Source organism: Salvelinus sp. IW2-2015, linkage group LG12 (genome assembly GCF_002910315.2).
Source record: "Salvelinus sp. IW2-2015 linkage group LG12, ASM291031v2, whole genome shotgun sequence".
Taxonomy (NCBI): domain Eukaryota; kingdom Metazoa; phylum Chordata; class Actinopteri; order Salmoniformes; family Salmonidae; genus Salvelinus; species Salvelinus sp. IW2-2015.
Genome location: NC_036852.1, coordinates 5464396 through 5478010, shown reverse-complemented (window position 1 = coordinate 5478010; position 13615 = coordinate 5464396). Strand labels below are relative to the sequence as shown.

General features: G+C 47.8%; 1 protein-coding gene and 1 pseudogene across 2 annotated transcripts in view; one reads left to right on the top strand and one right to left on the bottom strand.

Moving 5' to 3' along the window:
• LOC111970922 (transmembrane protein 198-like) overlaps positions 1-5261 on the top strand; it is a 24454-nt gene extending 19193 nt beyond the window's left edge. For both annotated transcript variants that reach the window (XM_023997683.2, XM_070445938.1), the window contains exons 2-5: positions 19-309; positions 827-1411; positions 2131-2336; positions 2565-5261. In XM_023997683.2, coding sequence (XP_023853451.1) covers positions 144-309; positions 827-1411; positions 2131-2336; positions 2565-2729 — 1122 coding nt within the window. In that variant the 5' untranslated portion in view covers positions 19-143 and the 3' untranslated portion in view covers positions 2730-5261. The remainder of the gene's footprint in view (positions 1-18; positions 310-826; positions 1412-2130; positions 2337-2564) is intronic.
• Positions 5262-5795: 534 nt separating this feature from the next.
• Positions 5796-11447, bottom strand: LOC111971079 (desmin-like; annotated as a pseudogene).
• Between the last annotated feature and the right edge of the window lie 2168 nt (positions 11448-13615).

Here is a 13615-nt window from a genome sequence, read left to right as displayed (position 1 = left end):
CTCTCTCTCTCTCTACAGGTGGATTCTTGTGGATGGGAAATGCTCCCTGATCTTCCCTGCCCTACTCCTCCCTCTCCTGAAAACCCCAATCCCTCCATCTCTCGTTCTCACTTTCTCCATCACTCCATCACTCTCTGGTCTCCATGACGTCCACGCTGCAAACGCTGGCGCTCAAGCTGGCCCCGCCCCCTCAGGACCTTAACCCTGAGCGGTTGGACGGCTGCGAGGAGACGGGCCGGCGGTACAAAGTGGTTCCCTCCATCGTGTGCTCCATGTGTTGCCTCTTCGGCATCATCTACTGCTTCTTCGGTGAGCAAAAAGGGATTCTTTGTAGCGGTTGTAAGGCCATAGCTCCTTCCTCCTTGGAAACACTGAGGGGTGATTCACTAGTCTCAGTGGTAATGTGCATCTGTCACAGCAGCAGAACCTCTCTGACACTATGCTTAACAGTCATTACAGGTGAAGCACAGTGATGAGATTARGTAAGCAACACTGAGCTGATATTCTGGAGAATTTAGCCGCTCCGGGGGTATGCATAGGATAATCATCTCAATTCTCTCTCTCTCTTCCTCTCTTCCTCTCCTTCTCTCTTTCTCTTTCTCTCTCTCTCTCTTCCCCATCTCTCAGATAAAAATGTGTCTCTCGCGTTCTGAATCCAATTTAATTGAATAAACTATTGACTTGGTACATTTATGTACATTGCCACGGTAAACATATAACAGAGATGGTCAAACAAGACAATCTCAAGACCGCAGAATTAAATAGAACACCACTATAGTGGATCTCTATGCTCAAGACAAAACTCCCTGTCTCTCTCTCTCCTCAGGGTACCGTTGTTTCAAAGCGGTGATGTTCCTGACGGGCCTGATGTTCGGCTCCATCGTCATCTTCATGTTGTGTTATAAGGAGCACGTCCTGGACACCCAGCTCAGTGTTGAGGCCTCTGTGGGCATCAGCCTGGGCATCGGCACCCTCTGCGGCCTGGTCACCATGCTGGTTCGCTCCGTGGGTCTCTTCATGGTGGGTCTCCTCCTGGGCCTCTTGGTGGCTGTGGCTACCCTGGTGGGCATGGAGGAGCTGTCGAACAGCCCCCCGCGGTCGGTCTGGGTCCCCCTGGGGGTGCTGCTCGGCCTGGGCATGCTGTTCGCCGTTCTCACCCTCCAATGGCAGCGTTTCTTCACCACCGTGTCCACGGCCGTGTTCGGGGCGGCGGTGATCACCGTGGCGCTGGACTACTTTGTGGAGCTGTTTGCCCTGGTGCTGTACCTGTATGAGAGGGTGAAAGCGGCGCCCAGAGGGAGACCCGTCTGCTGGATTACCTGGGTGGTGCTGGGGGTGTGGCCTGCTCTGGCGCTCCTGGGGGTGCTAATACAGTGGAAGGTGACAGCAGAGGGATACTCCCACACCAAGGGTGAGTCTGAGATCTGGGMCTGGAGGGGTTACAGTGACGTCAATGCTGAAGTTTGTGGACTTTTTATTTTGAGACTGACAGAGCTATTTATATGCGAGAGAGAGGTGCTTGAAAGGAAAGGGGGATACCTAGTCAGTTATTCAACTGAAATATGTCTTCCYCATTTAACCCAACCCCTCTYAATCAGAGAGGTGCYGGGGGCTGCCTTAATCGACATCCACGTCTTCGGCGCCCGGGGAACAGTGGGTTAACCGCCTTGTTCAGGGGCAGAACGACAGATTTGTACCTTGTCAGCTCGGGGATTCGATCCAGCAACCTTTCGGTTACTGGCCGACCGCTCTAACCACTAGGCTACCTGCCGCCCGAATGTAAACAAAGATGAGAATAAGAGTGAGAAATAAAGAGAGGGAGGGGGAGAGACAAAGAGCAGGTAGCTTTAGGGGAAGAGAGAGAGCGAGAGAGAAGCAGATTATTGCTGGGTGAACTCCCTGGCTGCCAGATGGTGCCTGGCTCTGCTTGTCTAGTCTAAATAAAAAGATGAACAAAATCAGAACACAATCATGTGGAGCAGGGCAACTGTCAAAGGGCGTGTTGGGTCGTTCTTGTGTGCCTGTTTTAAAACATCTGTTGCTAGCTGCGCAATGTCGTTGCGTGTGTATGTGTGTTCTTTGAGTGTGTGTGTGTATATCTGAACCCCGTCTTCCATCTCCCTCTCTCAGTGATAATCAGTCGTCAGCAGCGGCGGGTCCAGCTGATGCGTATCCGTCAAAAGGAGGAGCGGAGGGACCGCAGCAAGAAGAGGAAGAATAAGCAACAGAGAGACTCCACCCACAGCTCTCACCCTCCCAAACCCCTGCACCCCGAGCCCGCCTATCGCAGGAAACCCAACCCTATACGACGATTTGACGGGGACGTCCTATCGCCTGTGAGTGTACAAGTGTACTCCCTGACTCTTTCTCTCTCTCTCTCGTTGTCTTTCGCTTCCACTGTCCATTCTCCTCATCTCTTCTTACTCAGTGTCTTCATCAGCATTCATCAAAAAATGTTGTCTCTCTTTTCCTCTCTCTTGCGGTCTCTCTCTCACTTTATCTCTCATCACTGATCTAACATGCAATATTTATCTCTTTCTTTCTTTCTTTCTTTCTTTCTACAGAGTTACATCCAGAGTTTCCGGGACAGGCAGGTGGAGGCCAGGCCGTATCCTGGAGGGGGCAGACTGATGGGGGGAGGAGGGGCTCACACCAATGTGGATGTGGACTATGACTGTGGCTCCACCACGCCCCTCACTGCAGCTGCAGGCCCYTTACTACGAGTCTGAACACTCCCCCAACCACTGGTCCAACCACACCCCCAATGATCTGGCAGCCACATCACACCCCCAAAAGGTGTGACCATACCCACAACCCACCTGGGCTGCAGTATGGATCTGACCACACCCCTAAATGGTGTGACCACACCCCCAAAGGCCTGTATTGCAGTATAGGTCTGACTGACCACTCCCCCACCACAATGCTGGAGCCAATCAGAGTATGTGAATAGTAAAGGCCTGAACTCCTTTTTCTGTTTCACACACACACCAGCCACATGCATGAAAATACTGTACACACATCCACACACACTGCAGTGGAACTGGATCTGGTGAAAAGAGAGAGAAATACAGGGCCTCTAACTGGATGGATAGATGTTACCTGAGGCTTCTCTCTCCATCCAGCCTCCAGCCAGTCTCCATCAGGACACAGTTTAAAGAAGCATGGCTCAGGTTTCAAACGAGGCATCGTTTTACCACGGACACCGGAATACAATCCTCTCTCTTCAGGATTTTGAAAGATTCAACTTAAAGTCTGTCTACTACTCGGCAGTCTTCATTCCTCAAATCATTCTCTGTCGTCAACAGGCAGTTCCTTTTGTACTGCATTTCTACGGTTCCATCCTTCTATGGAGTTGGGACRTTCTGATGAGAACTGACTAGTAATAAACCCCCCTGCTCTGTGCCATGCCAGCCCGACAACAGATCACCTCCTGGGAAGAAGAATACGTGTCTTTTTAAGAGGAAGCATTATGCATTCTTGGTGCTGGACGATATCCTTCTTTGGAAAGCAGTTTGAACTCCCCCTTCTTTAAATGAAGTTGGGAGATCCGGTTGATTTATGGGTGCCTTGTGACTGCCCTTACTTGGACTGTACCACTCAGCAGTGGGATAGGGGTTATTGGCAGTGGTCACTGACTGAGAGATGTGAGCGACTATATGATAACATGCTATATTATTATAGTGACAGACAACAAAGTTGTTGCGATAGGAATGAGGGTAGGCCTATGTCTAGCAGAGGAGCAACAGTGACCCAATCAGGGAGCAAGCAAGGAAACAGTGGATGGTGATTGGTCTAACCTGCCCTGGGCTCTATCAAAAGGAACCCTACAGGAAGTCAGCACAGGGTCAGCAAGAGGAAAATAAAGAGTTCAAAACAGAAAGGGGTCAGAATAAACGATCGACCAATACAACGAGAGTAWTGACCACTCCCCATCCACTCTACAGAGAGGACCGTTCAGGTCACAGAGGATCGCCTACATATAGATAGACCCCTACATAATGTGCATTGGCTTTTCAATATGGTTCATAACATTCTGTCTATCGTGTATCAGTAAATGACATGACATCTATGGTTTATTGTTGTCTTTGACTCAGACTGTGAAAGGGACTGTGAGTGTGAAACACAACACGTGATAATATAATACAGGCGTGATGTTATTATTATTATTAATATTATTATTATTATTATTGCCCCATTGGGCTGTGGGTCGGGACAGGGTATGAGAATCAAAGTTATTTTCCCAGAATCTTCCAGGGGAAACCTACCTGGCTGCATGACTCAGTGGTTCCTTCCTGTTCCTGTCCCCCTCTCTTATCTGTCTCCCGTGGCTTTGTCCTCCTCACCTCACCAGACAGTGGTTCCTATCCCCTCTAGTCTGGTCACCCCACATCTAACAACCACGTGCAGAGTTCGTTAAACACTTCTCATGAATAGCTTCTTAATAATGCATTATAAGCACATGTATAATGCCTTATGAGCTATGTATAATGCACTATAATGCATAGAGATTAAATTGATATTCATGAGCACTTATTATGCGCTTATTTTACATTATGAAGAGCATATTCATAGGAAGTGTTAGCAAATTAGCCTGAGTGCCAGTCTTGTTTAATCCATCATTTCAACTCCTTACCATGACAATGAGTTGGCATGGTAGCACAAACAGATCTGGGACCAGGCTATRACAGAGTTGTCCATACAGCACAAACAGATGTGTAACTCTCCACTAGTGTGTATTCTTCTGATCTTCTGTTTTGTACATAAACAACACTCTATTTTTTACCATTTATCTGTATTTGATTGTTTKTTTTTTCTTATGGATTTATTTTAGGATATTTGATTTTATTTATATGAAATTAACCTTTTATTTAACTAGGCAAGTCAGTTAAGAACAAATTATTATTTACAATGACAGCTTACAGTGGGTTAAACGCCTTGTTCAGGGGCAGAACAACAGATTTTTACCTTGTCAGCTCGGGGATTCGATCCAGCAACCTTTCGGTTACTAGTCCAACACTCTAACCACTAGGCTACCTGCCGCCCCAATAACGTGTCCTTTCTGAAGTACTGTATGTAGATTTATTTATCAGGTAATTTATTGACATTATATTATTGACATCTTTTGACTTCAAGAGTGCAGCCTCATAAATGTAGGCCGGTGATATTCCATGCTTATTACAAATATAATTATTAATACTATTATTATTATTATTATTATTAAAGCATGTGTTTTTATGGGCCTGTATATGATAAACAAAGTGATTCTACAATGTCTTTGGCTGTTAATTCAACACGCACGCACACACACACAGAGAGAACATGATAGACAGGTACAGAGACTGGCAGACTGAATCTGGTGACCGTGTGTCGCTGTTTGTTGTATTTGTTAACCAACCTATAGGCCCACCATTCAGAACAGCATAAGCGATTGTCAGCCTCACTCTCATTCCATGTTCCCCCTTTCCATTTTTCATTTTGTCTCCCCTTCTCACCTGTTTCACCCCCCCCCCGTCTCCTTTTCCCTAACACATCTCTCCCTTCTCACCCCTCTCCTCTGTCTCTCTGTCCATTGAGACCCCTCCTCATACTAACGTCAGCCTTGTGATAGAACGTACAGTATCATATATAGTAATAAATAAAGGCAAACGGTGCACATAGCTGTAGTAGAAAATTACAAACAGGTCGGCTCGTACTTGAAGTCACCCAGCCTTTTGACTATTTCACTTGAGGGAATGACCTTTGTGTCTTTAAAGACTTAACGTCTTTGAAATAAGAACAACTAAGAGTCCCCAGGGTGAGTTGTTAAAGTCCTTTTTGTTTTTATTTAGTCTTTTTGTCTTCCCTCAGTCTTCATCTTCTCTGCTGCTGTCTGTTACATGATATCCTGCTGGTGCTGTGTTGACTCAGAGACCACCTATAGGGGGAGACAAAGGAGACATTTACTGTAACGTGAGGAGGAGAAAGCAGTGTTGGTGTGTATTAGAAGTGAAATAACAAGCCTATTATACTATTGGGAACGATACAGGTGTGAAGTAAAGTTGAAATGTGTGTTGGTAGGTAAGTATGGCTTGTGAGAACTTGACTCAGGTGGAAGGAAAACCTTCGGTGGATTATATTATTGTCAGCGAGGGGAGAGGAATTTGAGATATTATCTCAAATACAAGTCAGTGCAAAAACAAGTCTGTGGGTGTGTTTGTGAGCTATCTCTGGTTCACTCTACAAACAMAGGGGTATCTTTATGTCAGGGTGTGTGTGCTTGTGTGTGTTACCTCTCCGTCACGGGTCTCAATGGTCTTGATAAGGACACTTTTCTTTGAGTGTGACTCAGCAACGCGGTGATGATGCTCTGGGCTCGTTTCTGTCCAGACAGACAACCGTGAAATTAATACTCTTCTTCTACATCTCATCTCTCACCTTTTTTGAACATCTCTGTTCACCTTCTTAATTTCGTGTCACCCCTTAAAATCTATCAATGAATGGTTCTATTTATGCGTCAGCAGTGAGGGGTCAAGTGAGAATCATTTGAAGTTCAACCCTGTCACTTGATTTACTGCGAGGTAAACAGCACTGCAAAAGATGTAGCTACTTGTATCAATTGTGCCCTCTTATGGCGCGATGCTGTAACTCATCATATTTTGCAGCAGCGTTTGACAAAAAAGAGCGTGTGTGTGCYTGTGCGCGTGCGTTTGTGTGTGTGTGTGTTGTTCTTACCACGGAAAGTCATGGTGGAATAGTTCTGTATGGGCAGGGAAATCCTACAGATAGAGAGAAAAGGGGGATGTCAGTTTTCAGCAGTGATACCAAATACTATCGTCATACAAGATAATTCATCACCTCCCTGTCCTCAACCCTCTCCTCCTTTCCCCTCACTCTATTCCTTCAGCCCCCTGCTGTTGTCTTCTCTTTCTTCCCCCTCTCTCCTGCCCTCCTCTATCTCTCATCTCTCCTGCCCTCCTCTCTCTCCATCTCCCATGCCCTCTATCCCRTCCTCTCTCCTTCCCCTGCTTCTCTATCTCCTGCCTCCCTCCTCCTGCTTCTCTGTCACCTACCCACACTCCTCCTCCCCCATTTAACCTGCRCTCCTCCTCCTCCTTCCTCTCTCTCATCTCCTCTTCTCCCTCCTCATACCTGCTCTCCTCTCCCTCCAGCAGTTTCCTGTAGGTTGCTATCTCTACGTCCAGGGCCATCTTGACATTGAGCAGGTCCTGGTACTCTCTCAGGTGCCTGGCCATCTCATCCTTCATGTTGGCGATCTCAGCCTCCAGACGGGAGATGGTGTCCTGGAACCCGCCCGCCTCCCGCCCGTGGCGCTCCTCCATCTCTCTCATCTGCCTCATCAGAGACTCGTTCTGCAGGGAGGGAGAGGGGGGTTAGGGGGGAGGAGAGAGGGCGTGAGGGAGGTGGAGAGAAATTAGAGAAAGAGATTGACATGTTTCTTGGAAGTGAACTTGCAGACCAGGGAAGGGAAAAAATTAGAAGGAGAGGAATGAAAGCGTAGTGGTATGAATTATGAAAGTACAGAAGGATATGTGGAGGAATAAAGGGTGTCGTTAGAAGAGGAAAATASTATTCAGACAGAMACTTACGGTGCCTTTAAGTGAGTCAATCTCACAGGTGTAGGACTGGAGCTGGTGTCTGAACTCCATGGTCTCCATCTTGGCCTCCTTCAGAGCCTCATTGTTCTTGTTCACCGCCTGGTTCAGGTCTGTCACCTATAGGTCAGCAGGGGTCAGAGGTCAACAGGAAGAACATCACTTTGTCTACATCACAATAACTGTACCCCCAGAAGTGCCAGAGACGTTTTCTAGTAAATTGAAGAATTTGACTGATCTGATCTCTCTCTTCTCTCTCGTTCTATACTCTCTCTCTCTCCTTTCTCTCACTCTTGTTCTCTATTCTCTCTCTTTCTCTCTTGTCTATATCTCTCCCTCTCTCTCTCTCTTCTCTTCTCGTTTCAATATATTCTCTCCCTCTTTCTCTCCCGTTCTATATATCTCTCCGATTCTCTCTCTCTCCTTTCTCTCTCTTTCTTCCACTCTTGGTTCTCCATATCTCTGTCCTCTCTCCCCGCTACATCTCTCCGTCCTCCCTCTTGTTCTCTATCTATCTCCCCCTTCCTCTCTCCCCCCATCACCTTAGACTTGTACCACTCCTCTGCCTCGAGATGTTCTTGGGCGGCGAAATGCCCTCGTACTGAGCCTGATGTCCCTGTAGGGCAGCTGTCAGGTCCGGCATTGGACATGTCCAATCTGGATCGTGCCACCTGTAGTCTCCTGCATCTTGGACTGCAATCTCAGCGGATCTCCTGCTCAAGGTGCAGGTGGGGAGGGGCACGGGGGGAGGTGGGAAGAGAGGAGGGAAGTTAGGGAGGGCGGTGGAGGTCTTGGCAAGAGGGGGAGGGCACGGAGGGGTGCAAAGGTGGGAACACGCAGGTGGGAGAGGGGCGCATAGTGGGGAGAGTGGAGGGAGGGGGTGAGGAGGAGGAGGGGAGTGGGGGAGAGGGGAGGGGGAGGAGAGGGGAGGTGGGGAGGGTTGAGGTGGGAGGGGAGGTGGGGAGAGGGAGGAGGGGAGGGGGAGGGAGGGTGAGGTTGAGGTGGGGAGGAGAGGTGGAGAGGGGTATGGGGAGAGGGACGGGAGGGGTGAGGCTGGGGAGGTTTCAATAGGTTTAAAGTGAGAAAGCAGAGGAGGAGAAGGAGGAGGAGGAGAGATAGTTGGAGAAGGAGAGAGAGTAGGAGAGGTCAATAGGTTAAGGTTTCTACAGCTTTCTCTTCTCCATTGTCTGTTATGAAGCATACACACACACAAATAGTGTTTGTGTGTCTGTGTGTGTTTGTGTGTGTGTGTGTGTGTCTTTGTTCATTCCTACCACAGAGAGACGGACAGATGGAATGACCAATGACTAGATACATTGACAGATAGCCAGACAGACAGACAGACCAACTGTAGTAACACATAGCACATTAAAATACAGACTGAGTAACGTACCTCCTCGTGAATCTTCTTGAGGAAGGCGATCTCCTCCTGTAAGGTCTCGATGCGTCTCTCCAAGTCTAGACGGGCCAGAGTGGCAGCATCAACATCCTAGAACAGARGTTAGAGTAGATGAATTCAACAGGCATCTGACTGGGCAAAAACTGATTGAATCAAAAAAAAATCCACGTCATTTCAACCCCCAAAATCAATGTGATGACATTGAATCAACGTGGGAAACTAATTGGATTTCGTCTTTTTTTCACCCAACTTTTAACCTAAATCCAATGGTATGGTGATTTTGTTGTTGTTGTTGATTTAACGTTAAATTCACATCAGCTGACAACTCAAAAGAAAACTTGACGTTGAACTGACTGACGTCGGTGCCCAGCTGTGTGGCAATTCAAACGACTATCCAGCCTACATTCAGATTAAAAGCAGGGAAAATACTAGTAGTGAGACATGAAAATGTTATCATATTCATAATCTGTGTTGATTAATAGTGTTCAACTCACAGCTCTGAAAGCAGCCAGGRTGTTCTCTGCGTCCTCCCTCTGAAYGATCTCTTCCTGCAGTCTGGATACACAGTTGACCAAAGAGATGGAGTGAGACCCGATCACAATTGTGTCTTTTACGTGTCCGCACRTTTTATCAAACATTTTGATTGAACCTTTCTTTAACTAGGCATGTCACCTGTCTAATAACAAGTGATTTGTCACCCAGGAATTGTTTGAAAGGGACTTTAAGACTGCTGTGTGGATCTAATGTGCAAATGTGGTCTTAATCCAATCCCAGGTCCTCATTTTGAATACCAGCTCTAGACGTCAGGAGGCCATACTGACAGATAGAGAGATCTGGATTGTATCTGTCTGAATACAGATGTTTTCATTCCTGGCCTTTTATAGAGTCGGACCGTGGCGCCAGTAAACGACGGTAAGGACCTGCCTCTGTAAGGGCTAGAGGCTTAGACCATACCCTAATGTGAGAAGGAGGCTGGGTCTAGTCCTTCAGAAGGAGGCTGGGTCTAGTCCTTCAGGGGTGGAGGATGGATCTTTGTTGACTTAATTAAAGGTCCACTGGAGTTGGAACAAGACTATCCCACTCTGCACTTGTGTGCATCTTTCTTTCTTCGCCAGTCTTTATTAATCACTAGTGCTTCTCTCCTATTTCACGGGGCTGAATGAGAATGTCATGGAAGATTCTGTGCTGTCACTCAAGCCACACGTACACTGCGTATTTAATATGTCATCTATGTCACTTCAACGGCAGAGGAGGCATGCTGATCTCGCAGCTACGCAAACGGCAGTAAGACTATCACCCGCTTGAAAAACCTGAAGCAGAAACACTTCCTATTTTACTTACAGTAAGAATCCAAATATACAACGTCTGCAACAGCACCTCACAATCAGTCCACTTGCAGTGAGTGATGTGACCAAGTTTAAAAATACTTGCTGTGACCACAACAAACAAACCAGCTAAACCACAACAGCTAATCGAGAGGCGCTGACTGAAATCCCAGGGGACTGTATGCATGAACCAGCCGTGATACCYGCGCTGRTTTTGGTGGCTGAAATSTCTTGCTTACATTATAATAGGATCTTCACTTCTAGAGTTCACCTCTCTCTAATCTTACCCATGATCCTCTCCTTCATCCACTTATCCACCAATCAGAAACTACACCCCTGCAGTCTTTACAGTAACTTCTAGTTACCATATTTCTACCCTACTCTTCCCTCCTTCTCCTCCTACCTTCTTCTCTTCCTCTCCCCCTCACCCGGCTCTCTCCGCTTCCTCTTTCACTCCTCCCCCCCTTTCCTACCTGAGTTTGAGTTTGTCCAAGTTTTCGCAGGTTGTCCCTCTCCACCTCGACGCGGCTCCTCTGATGGTCAAGGCCTCCACCTGGCGACGCAGGCCTCATCCTCTTCGTACAGGTCGGCGATGCGTGTGGGTTCACCCCCCGCAGCCTCTCAATCCACCACCAATGTAGCGTTCTGCTGCTCAGGAAGCGAACTTTCTCGATGTAGCTGGCGAAGCGGTTTTCAGGTGCTGCAGCTCGACTCTTCGTTGGTCGCGTGTGGAGGAACCCTGGTTCAGCGCGTCGGCCCAGGCTGAAGTCCAGCGTCTCCCCCATCCCGCATAGGACCGCGAACCGTGTGCGGTCGATGACATCACAGGTGCCGAAGTGAGACGAGGTGCGGTAGCCGGAGTAAGAGGGCGAGGCGGAAGTCTTGGTGACTTCGTAGACCCGGGGGAGATGTGGCCGGAGCCGCCATGTCCGATAGCCCCCCCCAGCCCCGGCTGCTGTAGAAGGGAATGGGACATGGCAGGCGCTGTACCCTGCGCAAAGGTGCGGCGGTAGGAGAGGAGCCAGACTGGGCCGACTGAGCAGAGAGGCGGTAGGAGCTCATGGTGGCAGGAGAAGGGTCTGGGCTGAAGCAGGGAGAATGTTCGGGCTGAGCAGGAGAATGTTCTGGGCTGGAGCAGAGAAGGGTCCTGGGCTTGGAGCAGGAAAGAGGTCTGGGATGGCTTGTGGAGTGGACTGGAAAGCAGGGAGGCTGACTGAGGGACACCAGGACTCCTCTGGCTATTTTGTAGAACTTACCCCCTCATATCCCCTCCCTCAAATCCTCTATATACCCTCCCCTCTTTCCGTCTCTACCCCTCTCTTCCCTTCTCTGTCTGTGTCTCTATCTCTCCGTCTCTCATCCCCCCCTTCCTCCCTCTCCAGAATGGGCTGTCACAGGTCCTGGTGTGGGGTCTGGTATTTGGTTCAGATTGTGTTCCAGAGTGAGAGGAGAGGGTTCTGGGAGGCTGTGTCCACCCTGACCGTCACAGCAGCATGACTGAGCTCACAATGGCCAGCTAGACCTCAGCTCAGCAATTGGACAGCTTCATGTCCACACCCCAGCTCAACCCTAACCTTAGCCTCAATTACAACCCTAACCCTAGCTTCATGTCCACACCCAGCTCAACCCTTACCTTAGCCTCAACTACAACCCTAACCCTAGCTTCATGTCCACACCCCGGTTCAACCCTAACCTTAGCCTCAACTACAACCCTAACCCTAGCTTCATGTCCACACCCCGGTTCAACCCTTACCCTTGGGTTAGGAAGGGGTCTATACTACATCACTCAAAGCAAAGCTAGGATGATATCAATGCCACTCTTTTGCTCTTTCATTTCTAAATGGGTTTGTAGAATATAATTTGTTGTATTGTTGCTCTGTCTGTTYTAGTTTGATGGAGCTGATTGGTTGACTCAGACATGCTCCAATGACTCATGTTCTTCAGAACATTATATTAAAGGTTTACTGGATAGCTAAATACGAAAGCATAGTCATTCATTGACAGCATGTAGTACACAATACATCATATTAGTACACCATACATCATTTTAAGTGCTTCCGCAGGGAAGACCTGGCTTCACTGACTTCATGACAGAACAATTTAAAGATGGGTTTAAATGCTGCATCATCCACACATGGTTAGGCAGCGTGTTCTTCTCAGTGGGGGAGGTTAGGCCAACCTGCCTTAAAAAGGAAAAGCATCCCAAAGAGGAGAGAGGTATGTGCCTGGCCTGCCCTCTCTCCTCCAAGAAAAGAGCAAGAGAGCCATCATCGTTCCTAAGCAAAGCGTGGCCTAAACAAAAGGGTGCCATTAATGARGATGTCATCGTAAACATCTGTCACAGCTCWCACTGGCTGACGGAAGGGGGCTTTAACTTTCTAAGGACATCGTATGGACTATGYATGCCYTGATGGGATGAGAGGAAAAAATACATTTCTCAGGAGACCTCATCCTCTCAGATTACCCCAGACTCGAATTACTTTTATTGAGAATTGTATGTATTGGTGAAGTCAGAAGACGTTACAATCCTAGTGTGTTAAGCCACTATCTACCTAGAGAGCGGAGTGGTACTATACCACTATAGAATTATCACTGAATTATCACAGTGAATATTGTAATGTTTGTTTATTTGTCAATTAATCCCATAAGGGATGGGTTGCCAATTGGCTATTTGACACGAAAATTAAATATAATTAATTAATTTGTCATTCATTCATTCACCAGTAGTATCACATAGACACAAAAACCTACCCCAGAGGCCATCACTGTTGGGCCCAATGAGTGAGTGAAGTGTGCAGTGATGGTTCCTCCCCTACCCAGGCCTGGTGGTATCAGAGCTATAGCTACAGTTGAAGTCGGAAGTTTACATACACTTAGGTTGGAGTCATTAAAACTCGTTTTTCAACCACTCCACACATTTCTTGTTAACAAACTATAGTTTTGGCAAGTCGGTTGTTCTATTCTCATTTTGTCCCGGTAACCTGATGTTGCGACCTGCTGTCTATATTCCTCCCCGCTACCCTCCTCAGGTGAGACACCACTTTGTGGCTTTACGTTGCGGGCGACAGGACTCCCCTGTTCTCTCACACTCTAAAATAAAACACACAGCAGAAATCGAACAAAAGCCCTTCAAACGCCCATGCAGACAGGCATTTCCAGTCTCAGGCTGCGCAGGGGGGAGCAATCCCTGGTAGGTACTACTGTACACCAAATGCAGTGAACAGAACATTAGGAACATCTTGCTATAATTGAGTTGCACCCTACTTATTGCCTCAAACAGCCTCAATTCATCGAGGCAT